Here is a 20336-nt window from a genome sequence, read left to right as displayed (position 1 = left end):
TACCCTAACGTCTTGGTAGAGTAGAGCCCAGGTCTGGGGATGTTAAAAAGAATATAGGCCTGAGTTTCAAGAATTTGGATTCTCGTCTCAGCTTGCCAACAACTAAGGTAAGCAAACACCATCAGCCTTTTTATCTTGCCAGGTCTCAATTTTGTAATTCTGTAAAATGGAAATACTGGAACAGACCTTATTTATAGTTCCATTCGGCATTCTAATTGTAAGAACTCCAGGCCTTATTTTGCAGAACTCCAAACTATTTTGAACCTCTGTGTTTAGCTGCAGTCACCCAAGCTGTCACTTGGTATTGCAATGACAAATCAATCTGGGTGACTGTTCTTCCCAGTCCTCTCCAGCTTTGCATTTCCTGTTGACTTTGGATAAAGGAATTGCTCTCCTCAGCTATGTCGTAACCTTTGGCTTAGACACTGGTTTAAGGGGATAGAAGCACAATGACATCCCTGTGGAGGCTGATTGTGGTGGTCACAGGGATAAATTCAGTAATTTAAAGTAGTTCCAGGAAGTTTAGACTCTCCTTTACATTGGAAGACTTTTTTTTTTCATGGACATGAAAGTACTCAAGTGATTCACAATAAGAGGACCAATTTCCTTTCTGATAACCTGGCTTGATGATCTCAAATTTCTAACGACCCTGCTTGTTCAATGCTCCTTCTTCCCTGTCCTTGCTCTGTACTCACAGAGGTATTAAAGATGCACCCTATTTGGCATAGAACAAGGGAAGGAAACTAACAATTCTTTGACTATCTCTGGATATAGGTTTCAGACACAGACTCTGCACCAGAGAGGGGTGGTGAAAAGCCTGGATTTGGCCTCTTCCCGTCCCTTCCCTTTCCCCTCCATGTGTTGACACAGCAGGCCTGAGTAGACTGAGTACTCTGCTCTGGCTGAGAGACCCTGAAACTCATTTCTCCAGAAGAGACCATGACAGAGTGAGGTCTGATTGTGTGATTCCTTCTAGGCAGAGAGGTGGTCTCTGACCTCAGCCAAAGAGAAGAGCTGATATGAGCCAAGTCACAGATTTCAGTCCTACAAGAACGGTTCCTATGGCTCTGTTCCCTGAATGTGGTTGATGCCAAGGCACAATAGGAACTGGGTCATGAGAGGATCGGGGTGGATTATGCACCTGTGTGTGAGGAGCTGAAGCACATCTCTCAGAGCATTTAGGCACTTTCCTGTTAATCTACAAAACACACTCCTAAGGCACAGTTATTCTATCCATTTTACAAATAAGGAAACCGAGCCTTAGAGAGTTTATATAACTGGTCCAAAGGAGCAAGGGATAAAAATCCAGGTCTTCTTTGACACATCATGCAATTTCCCAAAATATTATGTCCTAATTCAAAAGATTCCTCTTTTTATATGAAGCAAAAAATGATCGAAAAATGCCAGCAGCGGAGAACAAACAACAGAAGGGACAATAGTCAATGCTGAATGACAAGTTTGACTCCAAATCAGTCCAATTAATTGTAGTCCATTTGGAAGATACATTTAGTCATATTCAGAAGAATGGAAATAGGTAAATCTGAAGTGGACTTAACTTTTCTCCTGAACATGATCCCGATGAAATGTTTGGTAAAAATTTCCCTCCCCTGGTAATATTTGGGAGGTACTGGGAGGGCCTAATCTGATTCTCTTATGAATGTGTCTTTCTAAAACCAGCTGGCTGTCTCATTCATTGGTGTGCTAAGAGCCAGCTTACACTGACTCTGACAAACTAAGCGTTGAAATTGGTCATAGTGGGGGCATTTGCAACATGGAAATCAATAAACTATGCAAACCAGCTCCATTCTTCTTCCTGGAAAGCTGGTTGTTAAACACCTATCCTTGTATTTCTGTCATTCTTAACTATAAATATCTGGTAACTGACAGCATAAAGGACATTGAGTATTTCCAGCCAGGCTGGTTTTCCTTAGGAATATGACTCTATGCCATGATGTCAGAATAACTGAAAACTAGCACAAGAGGCTATGATGTGCAAAATAGCCAGACTATTAACTACTGTGAGCATAGGGATTCTCAGAAATTTGGATGAGAAATCCTGTAAATTTGCTTCCATATCCTCAGGAGAAGCCAGGAATTGAGAATATTGAATGGAACAAGAAGAAAAGGAGGAGGAAGGGAAGTCACGTTCATCAAGAGAACTCTTTAAAATAGCCTCCAAAATATCTTTAATATTTCATGTAAAATACCAGAGTAGATAATTTGTTTTGTATAATAAAAAGTTAGACTCCCCTAGTCTGGTGGCTCAGTTGGTTGAAACATAGTCCCCTACACCAAAAGGGTTGCAATCCGATCTCTGTTCAGGGTGTGTATAGGAGGCAAACGATTCATGTTTCGTCTCTTTCTCTCTCTCTCTCTCTCACCAATATCCTTGGGTGAGGATTAAAACAAAGTTAGACTCAGGCCAAAATGCCAAAGGAATAGTAATGAACTTTAACACATGTACTGACACTGTGTGAGAAGGGACTGATCTGTCCTGCTCAAAAAACATAGCTACAACTCCTACACGTGCTTGATGGGGGTGTAAATGGTCTTATCATTTTTGGAAAACGATTTGGCAGTTTCTAATATTTCTAAATATTTTACCCAAGAGTAATACAAGCTGTATGTACACACTAAGCAGCTTTACGCATAATAATCCCAAACTAGAAACAACACAAATGTCCAATAACAGGATATTTGTGGAATATTCACTAATTGGGAGGCTCCTCAGCATTTAAAAGGAACCAAACTACACAGCAAATGGATGTGTCTAAAAAAAAAAAACAAACCCAAAAAGCAGCGGAGCAAATGAAGTACAAAATAGTACTTGCTTTATGGTTTTATTTGCATGAGATTCAAGAACAGGCAATACCACTCTATGGTGATCAGAGGAGTGGCTGCCTCTGGCCTGAGGACGGAAGGATTGTCTGGAAAACGGTACGATTGAATTTTCCGGGGTGCTGGGAATGTTCTAATTCTTGAGTAGAGTGGTGATTACAAAGGTATACATAGTTATGAAAAATTCTTGAAACTACACTTAAGATATATGATGAGCCTTTTATTAAATGTAATGTGGACCTCAATTGAAAAGTGTATGTATGTATACCGGTATAAATGTAAAAACACATATACTTAAATTTCTAATCTAACTAAAGGGTATATTATCATGAGCCTCGGCCCAATGAATTTCACACTTTCTCCCTGCCTTTGAAATACGTGGACTTCATGCTTTCAAAGGATAGGTTCAGTCTTCAGAGAGATGCTACAAGCTGGAACCTGATTAATTACTTCCCTCTACGTTGTCCATTTCCCATCACTGACACAGAATGCCCCATGTGGTCATTCCCGCTGGACGCCAGAGAAAGTAGGGGAGACAGGTTCAACTTGGCGGGGAATTCCTCTCCCAGCACACACCCTCCAGTGCCAGGATCACCGCCTGCGGGCGTGAATCAGCCGCCCCGCCGGGCTCCCCACAGGCACGCCCCGCCCCGTCCGGGGTCGGGAGGACACTCACCCCTACATAAAGCCCACACCCACCGCCCGGCACACAGGCCTCCGAGCGGCACGCTGCGCGCCCTTCTCCTGCCGGGTACTCTGGGGATCCTCCTCCCGCGGGCTCCACGAACCTGGATACCATGGACCCTCTTTGGACCCTCGGGCTGTTGCTTCTGCCCCTGCTCCTGATGGGAACAGCTGCTCAGGATCCCCTAGGTATCGCCCCATCCAGGACCCCCTCATCCCTCTGGCTTCCTCCGGGCCCAGCTGCCGTGGCAAGGGTGCCCCCCACCGGCTCGCTCCCCTACTTTGCCCAGGTCCCAGCCGCCCCGGTTTGTACTTTCTCTCTCCGCAGAGGCCCCTCTGCGCCGGGGAAACCTCTCCTCCCCGGGAAAGTGGCTGATCTTCCCTCTCCCGACTCTCTGTCCCTCCCGTAGGAAACAACGCGGAGATCTGCCTCCTGCCCCCGGAGGTGGGGCCCTGCCGCGCCCAGATCCCCAATTTTTACTACAGCAGGTACACTCAGAGCTGCCGCCAGTTCATGTACGGGGGCTGCGAGGGCAACGCCAACAACTTCGAAACCCGGGAGGCCTGCGAGGAAGCTTGCTGGCGGATAGAGAGTAAGTTGCGGCATGCCCAGCCAGCAGGAGCAGCGAGCTCTCCAGGTCCCATTGTCTGAGGGTTAGCCCGAACGCTCTCCAAGACTGAGCAGGGCTCGCTGCTTTGAAGTCATCACAAGTTTGCGACGCGCTGTCTGTCTCCTCATTGGCATGGATCATAATTCCGTGCCTGCGCAGACTCAGGGCAAGATGCCACCTTAGGGCAAAATAATGCCAGGGTGCAATGTATGAGGTGCAGCCTGCGTGCTTTTCCGGATTTGTCATTAGTTATACGCCTATAGTTTCTACGCCTCCTTGAGAACACCATTTCCTCCTGTCAATTACCCATCGATCTGAAATACATTTAGTGGGTTTTATTATTTAACTGTGATTTAGCTAATGATAACCTTGCTTTTGTCTCCTCATAGCCAAACATGTCTGTGTGAGCATAAAAGGATATAGTGGAGGTTCGAGATACTGTTTCCTATTTTGATTATGTTTATTCTTCCTGTGAAGGCCTGTTAACAACAGAACAGGGGGCTTTGCCGTTCAATGAACGGAGCCAGGGGAAGTGCATATTCCTGTGGGTAACTTATTTAACTTCGTGTGTTCTCTGAGAGAACGGTCTTCCTACTGAATTGGGAAGATCACAGCTCAGTCAGGTCTGGAGACACTTAGGTTAAAAAAACAAAAAAGCTAAATAACTGCTTCCTAGAATGGATAGCCTTTGGGGGATTTACTATCCCAGCACTAAATATGATGTCATTCCCCCACCCAGTTGTTTCTGAAAATAGAGTAAAATTTGGAAAGTAATACTGAGAAGGCTAATTTTTGAACTGCTTTTTGTCCTCCTTTTCCTAGAAGTTCCCAAAATCTGCCGTTTGGAAGTCAGTGAGGGGCACTGTGGGGAGTCCCGAGGAGACTACTTCTTCAATCTGAGTTCCATGACATGTGAAAAATACACGTCTGGTGGGTGCCACCGAAGTGGGAACCAGTTCCCGGATGAAGCTACTTGCAGGGACTTCTGTGTACCAAGGAAACGTAAATAATCTTTTTATGATGTTTCTATTTCATTTCTTTATTAAGACTTTAGGGTGAAAAACTCAATTCAATGTGAAATTCACATGGTTTGCGTTGTGGCAATTTCATATATAATATGATATCAGTCTTCACACTATTGCCCTCTGAGGGAGTATTATTATTGCCATTTTACCTATAAGAGTACAAGCTGGGAGAAGTTAATAACTTGCCACATTCTCAGGCCTGCAAAGCAACAAAGCCATGATTCAAGTTTGTGCTTCCTCCTCTGCATTGTTTCTTTAAAACTATTTCTCATCTCTTTGATTTACACATAAAATTACAGTAAGTATTCATTAATGCATGCCATGACCTCAGGTTTGCATGGACTCAAGTGTATGCACAAAATAGTTGAATGTATACAGACTTAAGATGGTGAAACTTGAAAATTTCTTTCTAAAGTTTTTGGTTACATTTCTGTATCCTTTAGAAATTGCAAATTGTGGAGCATAAAGAGATCTCTATCCCTCTTTTCTCTCCTCCCCATTTCTTATCTACAGTCCCCTACGCCCACACACAGTCCCTTAAATAATGGGTTACTCTGGCAGCATTTAATATTTGTAGAGAGAGACAATATAGGCATTTTCCTGAGGCACAACAGAGATACATACACGTTGATAAATAAATTCAACCATGGAAAATTTGCGTTGGCAGAGACTTTGATAAATCTCTATAGTTATAATACTGTGTTGAATATGCAAACTCTTGAATTAATGAGGAGATGGTTGTTGCTGATGTTTTCTTAAATTGTTTGTGTAAATGTAAATGTTCTAGTGGCTACCTGGGAATTAGATACATGTATTCATGATTAATAATGGAAGGAGAACTGATAAACACTTTGAAAATAAAATTACCAACACAAGAAAGTTTACAAAACATGTCATATATTATAATTTGAAATGCATCCCATTTTACCCGATCATATCTGTTTTTGGGGTTTCATTGCTTTACACAATCAAATGATATAAGGACATAGCTTCAGAAGAAATTCTGTTCAGTTTATCAAAAGATAGAATTAACAAAATACACCATGTAAAGCTTTCTTGAATTCTGAGGCACACTTTTTAAATGATTTAAAATGGTACTTTGGATTCAGCATGAAGCTTCCATGGGATTATATTTTCTCCAGTGACTTTAGTAACCACCACAGCTTATTAATTCCGGTATCACTGTATTTCTAATTTTATTGTCTTTTGCATAAAGGTCCGTCATATTGCTACAGCCCAAGAGATGAGGGACTATGCTCTGCTAACGTGACTCGCTATCATTTTAATCCAAGACACAATGCCTGCCAGGCCTTCACCTATACTGGCTGTGGAGGGAATGACAATAACTTTGTTAGCATGAAGGACTGCAAACGCGTTTGCATGAAAGGTAGTGAATTTTTCTTATTCAGTTTTTAAACCAACTTTATAAATAACTCATAAGCAAAATTATGTTTTATGTATTTATTTTACTAATAGTATATTGCCATTTCCAGACTACTACATAAATGGCACGTTGGTACTGACCGGTTTTGTGAAAATGCTTATTCTGGCTAGCTAAGAATGTGTTTTAAAGTTATAATGCTATTAACTGAGTGGCCAGTACTACTGACTTTGTAATCACTAAAAATAAGATGAGGTCGGTTTGTAAACATATTGGAAATGGTGGTTTATAGTGGTCCTATAGCCCGATGTGATGTTGATTTTTATTTTGTTGACTTTAGCCTTGAGGAAGAAAATAAATAAGAAGATGCCAAGGCTTTTCTTTCCTGACAGAAGACGGAAACTTCAGAAGAAGTTATATTAACTGCTGTTTTTTTAATGTCATCTGATGAATGCAATTATTGCCTTATATCTGAAGAATAATATGGTAACACGAGTAAATGAATAATTAGTGATTTATTTACCAGTTTTTATTGATCAAAGTTACTTTTTAAAAACTTTGTTCACTTTTATACATAACTAGCTGCTACTCAAATGTGAAACTGTTTTTATATTTACCATGTAACCATTTTTTATGAGGTTGAAGTCTTGCTCTGCATAAGAAAGCAAATCTGACTCACCCAGTTTTGGAGGTTGCTTTTTTGATATTAGACGACGACTGCGACTGAAAAACAAAGACAACATAATCATGTTCTTTTAATTCATATGAACATAAGAAGGACCAGTAAATACATTTTCTTTTACATTTAAAAGTTGGATTATATTTTAGGTCCAAGGTGACAAACTTGCATATTTACCTATAGCTTAAAAAATATTACAAGTGCTATTATTTAGACACTGCTAAATTACTTCCATTTCTGTGGTGTCATTTACAAAATAATAAAATAAATTTTTGACTGAATTAAAGAGCTTGTAAATTTATTAAAATCAGAAATATTCTCAAGGGGAAAAAATTCTCTCTTTGTCTCCCTTTATCTATCTATGCATCCATCTATCCATCCATCCCCACTTGCAGGTTTGTGTTTGTGTATACATATTGATAGATGGCTTTTAATAGTTTTCCTGTTATTACATTATTTCCTAAGACTTAATGGATTGGAGACCACTGAAGTTAAAATTGTTTGACTGTTCAAGGCATTTATTTACATTACACCAGAGACTATGCATGAATTTAATAATTTAAATTCCCACTAATAAATTATTTTTGATAAATCTGATCATTCCAGTTAAACAGTTTTCTCTTTCTCAATAATAAATGGATTTTTTTAGTTCCTACATTTTCTTGGCAATATTAATATGTTTGAAAGTATGCACTTGATGTAGCAAAATTATAAATGCATTTGCCCTTTGTTTAAGCAATCCCTCTTTTAAAAATCAATTCCAGCCTTGGCCAGTGTGCTGAGTGGTTAGAGCATTGGCCTTTGCACTGAAGGGTCACAGGTTAGATCCTGGTCAAGGGCACAATGTATCTGGGTTGCAGGTTGATCCCTGACTCTAGTCAGGGCCCTTGCAGGAGGCAACCAATCAATGTGTCTGTCTCACATCCATATTTCTCTCTTCCTTTTTATCTCTCACATCCCTCCCTCCACTCTCTCTCTTAAAAAAAAAAAAAAATGGAAAAAATATCCTCAAGTAAGGATTAACAACAACACAATCTATCCTAAAGGTATTGTGACAAAAATATAAAATGGTATCTGCCTGAGGACATTCATTAATGCATTTTTGGGGATAACTGAAAACTGGAAACAAACCAGATGCTTATAAAACAGGGGACTGGTTGAAGAAATGATGGATGAGAAATGAGCAAAATATCTATATAGATATCATTTGATCCTCAGAATACATTAAGAAAAACAGAGTTTAGGACAGTATGTATAAACACACACAAATCACAGAAGATATAAAGATAAAAAAGTGGTTGCCTCTGGGGGAGGGAGGAAACAGGATTAGATAGGTAAGAAGATAAAATGTATGTGAATAGCCCTGGCTGGTTTGGCTCAATGGAATGAGCATTGCCCCATGGACTGAAGGGTCCCAGGTTAGATTCCAGTCAAGGGCACGTACCTTGGGAGGAAGATTCAGCGACGGCCCTGATCCGGAGGCACAGTCGAATGTGGATGAGCAGGGCATGGCTGCATCCATCTCAGAGATGTCTTCCTCTTTCTTTGTCACTGTCTCCACTTCACAGAGGTCTTCCACTTTCATTGTCTCAGAGACGATCTCACAGATGTCTTTCTTCTTCTTTGTCACTGTCTCCACTTCGCAGAGGTCTTCCACCTTCATTGTCTCAGAGACGATCTCACCGATGTTTTCCTCCTTCTTTGTCACTGTCTCCACCTCACAGAGATCTTCCACTTTCATTGTCTCTGTCTCCATCTCACAGAGATCTTCCACCTTCATTGTCTCAGAGACGATCTCACAGATGTCTTCCTCCTTCTTTGTCACTGTCTCCACCTCACAGAGATCTTCCACTTTCATCTCTGTCTCCATCTCACAGAGATCTTCCACTTTCATCTCTGTCTCCATCTCACAGATGCTTTTCTCTTTCTTTGTATCCATGTCCGTCTCACAGATGTTTCTCCCACTCTCTAAAAATCAATGGAGAAATATCCTTGGGTGAGGATTAACAAGAACAAAATGTATGTGAATGTACATAGCTATATAGTTTTGATCATAGACCATGTAAATGTTTTACATAATTAAAACCACAAATTAAAATAAAAAAGAATAAAAGGCATTCCCTCTAAAATTGGAAACAAACCAGTTAACCCAAATGAACACCAAATAGTAGTATAATGACACAAAGGATATATAATTCTTTTCAGTGACTTTTAAACCCAATATTTTGATTATATATCTTTTGGGGAATACACTCTTAAGGTTCAAGTAAATTCTGAAGAAATTTGAAAATGTATTTAGCAAACTTATCATTATTAGTAATATTGATATTGTTATTTTGAAGCTACTGTATATAGAATACTATGCTATACTATATTTTGTTAGAAAATGTTTTTACATTTATTTAGAAGTCACAATTTTCAGTGTTAAGAGAAAGAGAGATATAAGTATAAAATTAAGAAATTAAGGGAAAAACCATCAACTTTTAAATTGAAATTACAAATATTAGTATGAATTCAAATTTTTCCCCCCAAAAAATGTTTTTCCACTCTTCCATTGAAAAGTCCTTGAAGGAATGACAGCCCAGTAGCAGTAAATGCACCTAATATCCAGCTTGTGGTCTCTAAATATCATTTTTCACTAAAAGGAAGTAGGGTCAGGGCTCTAGGAGAACCTGCTGAGCCCAGGTCTGAAACGGAGAATAATATGTAAGGTGAATCTGGGCAACCTTATTCCAGAAAGCAAGGAAGCTACCAAGGACTACTAAATCATGTCACACACACACACAGAAAAAAACGAACAACAGGAGAGTAACTAAAATGCGACAATCTGAGCATCAAAACAAATAGCCACCACAACATATAAGTATTTAAATATGAATATAAAATTAGTTCATAATTACACACACGCTTCCTTGGTCATTTTTGGAGATTTCTAGGACATTCTCATTACATTGAAAAATGATGAACAGAAAAAATAAAGCATTTATCCTTCTATTTTTTTTTATCCTTTAAAAGCTGTACCAAAAGGAAACTATATAGTGTATGAAAGAATGTTACTCATAAAAGAATCTATAATACATGTATTAAAGTGTTATAATATACCCCCAATGAAAGTATGCATCTAGCAACAATCATCCATGAATGTGGAAACCATGGCTGGCAGGTTGATGAAGAACGATATTATGGAGGAATCAGAAGAATGCCTCTGAACCCGAAGTAATTATAACATCACTAATCGTGTGCCAGCAGACAGTATTGGCTACCTAATGTGAGGTAATACGAAGGGCACACCCCTTCCCATGAAATAATCCTATAGAAAGAGATAAAAAAAAAACATCTGAACCTGAAGTTAATTAAGCTTCTAGATCTTACTATCATATTGTCCGATTATAGGGGACTATTGGGAATAAAGGAGCAAGTTAGAAGAAACCACAAAAAGTCCATCAGCCAAGTTCATAATGTTGGACACTCTATAGGACAAATAGCTCAGTTTCTCTAACAAACCAATGAAATTTTAAAGAGGAGGAGGAAGAGGAGGAGGCAGTGCTTTTAGAGATAAAAGCAGATGCCATTAAAGGAATTTTAGTTGAATTATGACTGTTTGTGGTGGTTTTTGAAAATGATCATGGCAGAAGGGTCTTGTGTGTGCTCTGGGGTTGTCGGATGAGTGATACAGAGCCTTTGGGATTTGGGGGGTTCCCAGTGATACAAAGAAGCTTGATTGATACCTGCTTCCTAGAATCTCCCTGTACTCAAAGCCCTCCGCTGCAGCTCTCAGTTCAGCATGGGTAGAAAGGAGATGCTTTTGATACAACTATTCTAATACCCCAAACCTCTGCCATTTTATTTTAATGAAGATTATTTCATAAAGCTGTTGTAGGATGTTCTGCCATCAAAGGGAAATGGCTTTTTGCCACCATCAGCTTGGAGACAAGTCATTATTGTGGTTGCATCAGACAGCTTGATTAAAAGGAATGTCTCATTCACCAAAAGACCAAAAAGGAACAAGGTAGCTTTAAATAACAGTCTTTTATTGGAAAAAAAAATTACTCTGGACTACCACTCATGCCTCCTTCATGCACACACATTGTCACATGTTCAACCATAGATTCTGCAATGGAGCCTTCAATATTGCCTGGCTCACATACCTCCAAGAATAGATGCTATCTCCCCCAGCAGTCTTGTGGACCTTTAGCTAACAATGTTCCCAGTGAGGGGGATGTCCTCAGGGAGTGTACCACAAAAATCAACACCAGGATGTCTATTAGTCCTTCTTTGGGCTTCTTAGGAACTTATGGACTCCATCTAAGTAGCAGGAACTTGTCTTTACAAGTTTCATGTTTCTAGTAAAATATAGGTTTTGTGATATATATAAGGAAAAGTGCAGAGTTGTAGCTTTAAAATATTTGTCTATATATTCTGTTATAAACTTAGTGATGGAGGCAAGCAAATGTGGGAAACAGATTCATCCAAAATTATTTTCTCTCCCTTCATTCACCAGTTCAATTAGCTGCCAAGTATATCAATTCAAGGCTATTTTAATCTTATTTTAGGAAAATTATTCTCCCAAGTTTCCTTCCTATGTTTGCTCTATATCCAACCATACACATTGATGCCAGGGTAATAATTCTGAAAAAAAATTTTTATATGGTTATTCCTCTGTTTAAAACACTTTAGTGACTTCCTATTGCATCTTCATGTTCCTGTCTAAGCCCCTAGTGTGTCATTTAAGACTTCTTACAAGTAGATCATGACATTCCTCTCTGGATTGATCTGTCTCATTTCACTGTCACCTGTAACCTACAATTCGGTTACACTAAATTATGTTTAGTTTCCAAAGCATGTTATACCACCTGATTGTTCAAATTATGTGCCTGAGAACCATCTGGGGAGCCAGGGACATTGCAGCTCCCATTGCCCCATGCCCACAGGTTTGATTTAGTCGGTTTGAGTTGGTACTCAAATATGTACATTAGGAACAATGGCTACAGATGATTAGGATGTACGCTAGCATCGCACTTTGAGGACAACTGTTTTATGCCTTAGCATAAGGTATGTGTTTTTTTTGTTGCCTTTTCATCACTACCACCCTAAACAATGACTTCCCATGATTGCCGCCTCTGGTCCTACAACTTCCATGTCTCTTCTCCATCCCAATTCCCCCCAGTAGGCTTCGATGCAGTTGCGGTAAAACCCTCTTTTTCTCAGGGTAACATTATGGTTCACCAATTGTAGGATCCCAATACACACTCCTGTTTTTTGGATAGTCTTCACATTATTTCCTCAGTTACATGTAAATTGAAATGTATGTGTTTCTTTTCTTTTAGTTTTGCCCAAGATGCAAGTATGGGTAGTTTTATTCTAGCTCACTATTCTGTGCAGTCTTTGGAGGGTATGTGAAGAGATTACTATTTAAGTATCCAAATTACCTAAATTTGAAATCCCAAACGTTACGTTAAAATAATATTTTAAGTTTTAAAAACCATAGATCAAATTTTCTTTTAACTTACTTTGATTTTATATTCGTATTTCTTAATGCATGCAGAATAAAAATTATATGTTGACACTACCTTCAGAGCCTACGCTCCTTAACCCAACAATGCATTTTTAACCTATGTTACCTAGTTCTTGATGCAAATAGAATCTTTAGCGAAGACAAAAATTGCTAGAGTTTTGTAGTTGAGTCTAGCCGTCCCCCGTGAAACTAAAATAGAGTTTAATTTTTTTGCTTAGACGATTCTTTTGATATTGGATACTGAAGAGGTCTATCCACTGTTCTTAGCCATCGTCTCCTGGAAAATTTTCGTCTGAATTACAGCACTATAACTCTCATGACAAGTTGATATTCTACATTCTGTTTTAAAGTAGGATCCCACTACACACTCCTGTTTTTTGGATAATTTTCACATTATTTCCTCAGTTACATGTTAATCATTTTTGATAACTTTTACTTGTAAAATACATTTTTTTTCACACAGAGGTTGTGGCTATAAATTTTAAGAATATATTCTCAGTGTTTTATTTTACTTTTATTTTTTTAAATAAAAACATCATTTTTATTGACAAGTTATATAGCACATCGGACTTCACAGACCAACAGAAATAAGACAGTCTCAAGACACTGCAAACAGATTAATTCTCTTCATCCTCATCCTCTCCCTCAGCACTATCAGCTCCAACTTCCTCATAATCCTTCTCAAGGGCAGCCATGTCCTCACGGGCCTCACAAAACTCTCCTTCCTCCATGCCCTCACCCACGTACCAGTGGACAAAGGCACGCTTGGCATACATCAGGTCAAACTTGTGGTCCAGGCGAGCCCAGGCCTCAGCAACAGCTGTAGTGTTGCTCAGCATGCACACAGCTCGCTGTACTCTGGCCAGGTCTCCATCAGGTACCACGGTGGGAGGCTGGTAATTAATGCCAACTTTGAAGCCAGTGGGGCACCAGTCCACAAACTGGATGGTACGTTTGGTCTTGATGGTGGCAATGGCAGCATTGATATCTTTGGGGACCACGTCACCACGGTAAAATAGGCAGCAAGCCATGTATTTACCATAGCGAGGGTTACATTTCAACATCTGGTTAGCTGGCTCAAAACACGCATGGGTGAGCTCTGCTACAGTTAGCTGTTCATGGTAGGCTTTCTCAGCAGAGATGACAGGGGCATATGTGGCCAGAGGGAAGTGGATGCGGGGGTAGGGCACCAGGTTGGTCTGGAATTCAATGAGATCGACATTCAGGGCTCCATCAAACCTGAGAGAAGCAGTGATGGAGGACACAATCTGGCTAATAAGGCGGTTAAGGTTAGTGTAGGTTGGGTGCTCAATATTGAGATTTCTAAGACAGATGTCGTAGATAGCCTCGTTGTCAACCATGAAAACACAGTCAGAGTGCTCCAGGGTGGCATGGGTGGTGAAAATGGAGTTGTAGGGCTCAACTACAGCTGTGGAAACCTGGGGGGCTGGATAAATGGAGAACTGCAGCTTGGACTTCTTGCCATAATCGGCAGAGAGATGTTTTATCAGCAGGGAGGTGAACCCAGAACCAGTTCCCCCACCAAAGCTGTGGAAGATCAAGAAGCCCTGAAGACCTGTGCACTGGTCGGCTACTTTCCGAATTTGGTCCAGGACGAGGTCGATGATCTCCCTGCCAATGGTGTAGTGTCCACGGGCATAGTTATTGGCAGCATCTTCCTTGCCTGTGATGAGCTGCTCAGGGTGGAAGAGCTGGTGGTAGGTACCAGAACGAACTTCATCAATAACTGTGGGTTCCAGGTCTACAAACACTGCCCTAGGCACATGCTTGCCAGCGCCTGTCTCACTGAAGAAGGTGTTGAAGGAGTTATCTCCCATCCCAATCATCTTGTCACTTGGCATATGGCCATCAGGCTGGATGCCATGTTCCAGGCAGTAGAGCTCCCAGCAGGCACTGCCAACCTGGACACCAGCCTGGCCAATGTGAAGGGAGATGCACTCACGCATAACTGAGACTTTTTGGGCTCCGTGGGCCTGGAGGAGGTGAGGGGATGGTAACAAGGACCTCCCACTGGCAGACTACTAAGGAGTCCGGGGAGAAGTCTCTCAGTCTTTTTCTATTTCTTGAATATATCGCAGCTCGTTGAATGATGGAATATCATCAGTTTAATTATTACCTGCTAAAAAGAAACTTTTGTTTCAAATATAGTCTACAATTTAAGTGAACAAAACAAAGCTATTTATAACTTTTTAACAAATATCCTGCCTAAAATAAAATGTGGTAGATGTTATTTTCTAAATCAAACTTTTGTATGCAAACGTCATTTCTTAAAACTAATAACCAAGGCTAGCCTGATCTCAAGGTTCAGTGTTATTATGCTTCAAGGACATAATTACCTTTAAAATCAGGCTATTTCTAAATTATTAAATCAATAGTCCTAAAATGTATTAAACATTTAACTACTAAAGCCAGGGATCTTCTTTAAAAAAAAAAAAGAAAAGAGAGAGAACTGGTTATTTCTGGCCTTTCTTTTCTAAGGAATTGTATTGATTTTTATAATGAAATCACAGTGCTTTATTTTTCTTTAAAAGTAATTTCTTCACTATTTGGATACATTTATTCTTCAACTGGATTTTAAAAACTGTTTTTTTTTTTAAGTTAAAAATAATCCCACCCCATTAATTGGATTTATATAACATATACACTTCCGATAGAATTATCATCTGTAAAGTAAAAAATTTATCAGGAACACAAAGAATACAGTAGGGTCATATTTCTATCTTCTTTATTTTATCAGATCATATGATTACCGGCCCCCCCCCCCCCCCCCCGCCAGATCCTACCTTCAAGACTCGTGGAAGTCCTAGTACCAATCTATGATAGTAGAGGTTGTTAGTTTCACTTGGATAGTTTAAGATTAGTGGGAACTGCGAGGCTTCTTCAGTTGCAAATGACAGATCTGGACATTCAACCTTAAACTCAGGGAGAAGCCTGCTCTCCGTCCATGGTCCCTACTTAAGCTTTTATGGAACAGGAAGCACTATCAGCAATCATCTGCACCTCTGCTTCACTTCTCTGTGCTGTCAGAAGGGTAATTTTTTCAGTGACTTGTCCAAATCAACTGGTCCTTCAAAGGAAGATGGCTTATATGGCCTCCATATTGTTTGCTAATGCTGGAGCCAGAGATACTCCTCAGCCAGGCAAACCCGGGACTTAACTACTTGTATATAGCAAGTACATTCGTTACAAATCATAGCAGGTGAATAATAATTTAATTCTATATCTGCTTCTTACCACTTAGAATAAATGAATTACTAAAAGGGTGAATTACAAAAAAATAAATGATCTAACAGTTGTATCAATATGGGCTTATCTATACATTCTAAAAAATAAACCTTATTTGAACATTAAAACTTTTAATATAGTGCTGAACTAACTTTGATAATTTTTAAAGAAATTGGCCTAAAATCTGTTGTTTTTCTCTTCCTGAGGCTGTCAAATTTTGGCAGTGTTATCCTTAACACCCCCCTGGGTCTCCAATCTCGAAGATTTCCCCATGAAATACAGTCTGTTTTAAAATAGTCTATCTTTTCTATATTCTGGCATTTTAAAATATTTTATAAGATTTGGTTAGTTTTTGGAGAGTTTTAATAGCTTACAGGTTAAACTGTCTGAGCCTATCACTCTTTTAGGGATTGTTCTTTGTTAACTTTTTTGTTTTATTTATGACTTTTCATTTATTCAAGCTTTTTATATCTTCTCGAGCTGATTTTAATATTTTCCTTTCATGTAATTTGATGGAGTTTTCAAAAATTTTAGCCCTGAATTTTACATTATATTGTTTTAAGAAAAATTTTGTATTTTATCCTTGATTATAGCTTTGTCTACCTTATTATACTTTTAAATAAACATTTAATTAAACATGGTTCTACTTTTGTATGTGTCATAATAAATAATTTTCCTTTTATTTTTATTAATTCCAACATGTTGTTTTTATAAGTACATAAGTTTTCAGTTTTTTTTTTTTTTTTTTTTTTTTAGTTGATATGGCTTCATATGGAAGATTTGAAATGTAATAAGAAATTAACTAAAAAAGTAGAAATCTGTGGTTAAGTTCAAATATACCCATGCAAAAACCCAGTAATGCAAATTTTAGAGTGTGGTTAAAACATGATAGAATTAAATTGAAAAATTAAGCTTAAGTGGAAGGGAAACTGATTGCAATGATGGTATTCTAGGAAAGTACATTTGATTGTATTAGGTTAAATATGGTCACTAAAAAATATATAATATGTGGTTTTCAATTTTTTAAAAAAAAATTAGAAAAATAAATTCAAATGAGGGTGAGAAAGGAGTAAAAAAGACTCAAAAGATACAAAAGCCAGGACACATAGAAAGCAAAGTATAAGCTGATAAATATAAATTTAACAGCAACTACAGTAAGTGCACTTGAAATAAATTTTAAAGACAAAGATTATCTATTTGAAATAATAAATTTTAGCTCTTTGCTGTTCAACATGGACAAATATAAAACACAAACAAAAAGACTGACTGTAAAAGAATTGAAATATACACTAGGCAAGTACCAGTAAAAAATAAATTGTATCTCTATTAAAATAATGCCAAAATTCCATCCAATATTCAAATTAAAAAAAAAATTTACCAGGAAATGTAACTAATCTAACTTCCATGCATGTAAGGTCTATCTACTTATAGCAAAACTATAAAATGTAACAGAATTATAAGGAAAAAGAACAAATACAGGGTGGGGCAAAAGTAGGTTTATAGTTGTTCATATGGAAAATAATACAATCATTGATAAATAATAATACATTAAACCATGTTTCATGTACCCACAACTGTAAACCTACTTTTGCCTACCACTGTACACCACCATAGTGGGAAATCTTGCTAAACTTCTCTCCATAACTGAAAGGTCAATACAGAAAAAAATCACGAAGGATATGTAAACTATTAAACAACTCAAAGTTAATACAATATCATTGTAGTGTAAAAGCAGCCATAGACAATACATAAATAAATGGGTGCAGTTGTGTTCCATTAAATGTTATTGGCAGAAACAGGTGGCTGGCTGGATTTAGCCTGTGGACCACAGTTTGTTGATCTCTGTTCTGAAGCATTTATACTACCCAAGAGTCAGAACAATGGGATACAACTAAAAACTAAAAACACGAAAACCCCAAAACCCCCAAAGCAGAAAAATATGAAGTAGAATCAAAGATAAAGGGACAGAATAGACAATGCCAAACAAACAAGCAAACCCTGGTAAACTGGCAATATTAGTAAAATGGATATATTTTTGGCAAGATTAACGAAACAAAAACGAAGAAAGGAGACCAAAAATAATAAATATCAGTAAGTATAGCTGTGAATAGAGATGACAACGATAATAACAGCATATTTGCCACAATTTTTATGACAACAAAGCAGAAATTTTAAATTGAAAGGACACGGGCAGGGCGGCTCAGAGTGCCATCCTGTGCACCAAAACGTTTCAGGTTTGATCCTCCCATGTGAGGTAACTGATCTCTCTCTCTCTCTCTCTCTCTCTCTCTCTCTCAATCAATAAAAACATACCTTCAGGTGATGATTTAAAAAGAAAATTGAACAGACACAATCCAAGAAGAGAACCTGCAGCCAGGCCCGTCATGACAGAGAATTTGAGGGAACAGGAACGTTGGGAGCTACGATGTTTTTAACTGTAGAACTGAGACGAAAGAAAAGGTGAGAAGAAGGATAATACATAGAATGGAATGATGTTGTTTTCTACTCATTGTGGACATGAAACAACTAACAAACATCAGGAGGGAAAAGAAAGTGGAAACCAGAAGCAGCTGAGATAGCTGGGAATCAAAGGGTATCACTCAACAGCTGAGAGACAGAGTAGTTGGGATAAGGACATTTTTACAAATACAAATATTAAGCTCATACTGTTGACAAAATCATGCAATAACAACCAGGAGGATAGAGGATATGAGTTAATTCTGCTGTAGGGGACAGATAGGTTGGGACTAAAGGAAGAGGGAACGGAGAGCATTTTATTTAAGTAAATTTAAGTGAAATGACAAAGCAGCCAGTGGAAAAGAACTGGAATATCACAGAAGCGGAATAAAAAGGAAAGAAAACAGAACACTGAGTAAAATATGTATATTTATAAAAGCAGAGGAGCCCTCCCGTTTTCAATCTGGCTTATGAAGAGCTTGGGAGCTGTCATTCTGTCCTCATGTGAAAAAATAACTGGACAAACTAAAATCAAATACTCTTCATAGATCTATTAGAAAATTGAGGCCACAGGATAAACTGCTGCCACTCCCCCACCCTCCAAAATATTTTTAGAAGTGAATACAGAGCGTAACAGCTTACCAGGGGCCGAGACCCAAGAGCAGAAGCACAGGGCTGAAGCCAACAAGGAGTAGGGATATTTAAATCGAAATTGACTAATTGCTGGAGCCTGAGAATGGGCTAATTGGAGATTTAAAACTCCTGGCGGGGAAGGTGAGGTTCAGTGGTTGAGTATCAACCTATGAACCAGGAAGTCACAGTTCGATTCCCCAGTCAGGGCACATGCCTGGGTTGCTGGGGGCATGAAGATTCTCTCTCATCACTGATGTTTCTCTATCTCTCCCCCTTCCCCTCTCGCTCTCTAAAATAAATAAAAACATATTAGAAAAATAAAACACAAAAACTCGTGGGGGCCCAGCCTCATAAAGGTAAACATAGCCTTACCATAGGATCCAGCATTCATGCTCCTAGGTATTTACCCAATGAGTTGAAAATGTATGTCCAGTAAGAATCTGCATGGTTTTTGTGCTTCTTTTTTCAGTTCCATCAATTTTTGCTTCATTTATTTTGAGACATTTTGGTTTGGTGTGCACCAGTAATAACATTATGTGTTTCTGGTAAAATTGATCCTTTTCTTATATTCTTTCTCCTTTCTAGCAATTTTTTAAAGTCTATTTAATCAGACAATACTACCACTATTTCTTTTAAAAATTAATGTTTAAGTAGTAAGCATTCTTTTCTCTCTTTTTACTTTCAACTCACCTATTTTACTGAATTTGAAGTATGAGTTTCTTGTAAACAGTATATACTTGGGTCATTTAAAAAAATCAATTCTATCTTTTGCTCATTCAGACCATTTACATTTATGGAAATTATTGATATATTAGAACCCATCTGCGATTTTATTTGTTTTTCATTTGCTCCTTCTTGTTTTTGTTTCTTCATTTCTCTCTTCCTGCTTTCCTGTGGGGTATTTCAACATTTTTTTTTAGGATTCATGACTTATTTAAGGTGTTTTTGAGTGTATCTTTTTGTATAGTTTCCATAGTGGTTGCTTTGAGAGTACAATATACACATGTGACTTATAATAATCTATTAGTATCAACATTTTACCACTTCAAGCAAACTGCGGAAAGCACATTTCCAATTAAGTCTTTTTAACTTTCACAACTTTTAAGTATAATTGTCTTGAGTATCGGATGGCATTAAATTTTTTTTTAAAATATGATTTACAAAACTGATGACAAAAAGAATAGTCTATTATATATACTCCTATTTCTTCCTTTTCTGCCATTCCTTTTTTCCTGGTACCCACGATTCTTTCTTTTATAATTTATTT

The 20336-nt window shown here is 38.3% G+C and overlaps 2 protein-coding genes and 1 pseudogene across 2 annotated transcripts in view; 1 reads left to right on the top strand and 2 right to left on the bottom strand.

The window, feature by feature from the left end:
- The first annotated feature begins 3541 nt into the window (after nucleotides 1-3541).
- Nucleotides 3542-7504, top strand: TFPI2 (tissue factor pathway inhibitor 2). The gene is made up of 5 exons (XM_070424274.1): nucleotides 3542-3711; nucleotides 3933-4115; nucleotides 4956-5135; nucleotides 6375-6545; nucleotides 6880-7504. Exons 1-5 carry the CDS (start codon nucleotides 3636-3638, stop codon nucleotides 6960-6962), a joined length of 693 nt encoding a protein of 230 aa, XP_070280375.1. The 5' UTR covers nucleotides 3542-3635; the 3' UTR covers nucleotides 6963-7504.
- The window catches only part of LOC139016002 (probable serine/threonine-protein kinase kinX), a 177626-nt gene continuing 164504 nt past the window's right edge, over nucleotides 7215-20336 (bottom strand). Inside the window, exons 3-4 of the mRNA XM_070423534.1 lie at nucleotides 8663-9186; nucleotides 7215-7262 (exon numbers count right to left, since the gene is read on the bottom strand). Coding sequence (XP_070279635.1) covers nucleotides 7215-7262; nucleotides 8663-9157 — 543 coding nt within the window. The 5' untranslated portion in view covers nucleotides 9158-9186. The remainder of the gene's footprint in view (nucleotides 7263-8662; nucleotides 9187-20336) is intronic.
- On the bottom strand, nucleotides 13351-14700 carry LOC139016642 (tubulin alpha-1C chain pseudogene; annotated as a pseudogene).

Source organism: Myotis yumanensis, unplaced genomic scaffold, assembly GCF_028538775.1.
Source record: "Myotis yumanensis isolate MYYU_CA2020_CCGP unplaced genomic scaffold, mMyoYum1.0.hap1 SCAF_9, whole genome shotgun sequence".
NCBI classification, from domain to species: Eukaryota; Metazoa; Chordata; class Mammalia; order Chiroptera; family Vespertilionidae; genus Myotis; species Myotis yumanensis.
The sequence above is the reverse complement of the archived record's forward strand: the minus strand, read 5'-3'. Positions and strand labels throughout refer to the sequence as shown.

Coding starts and splice junctions, on each gene's coding strand:
- TFPI2 (XM_070424274.1), top strand. CDS start 3,636: ATGGACCCTCTTTGGACCCTCGGGCTGTTGCTTCTGCCCCTGCTCCTG. Junction 4,116..4,955: donor AGCTTGCTGGCGGATAGAGA/GTAAGTTGCGGC, acceptor TCCTTTTCCTAG/AAGTTCCCAAAATCTGCCGT. Junction 5,136..6,374: donor CTTCTGTGTACCAAGGAAAC/GTAAATAATCTT, acceptor TTTTGCATAAAG/GTCCGTCATATTGCTACAGC.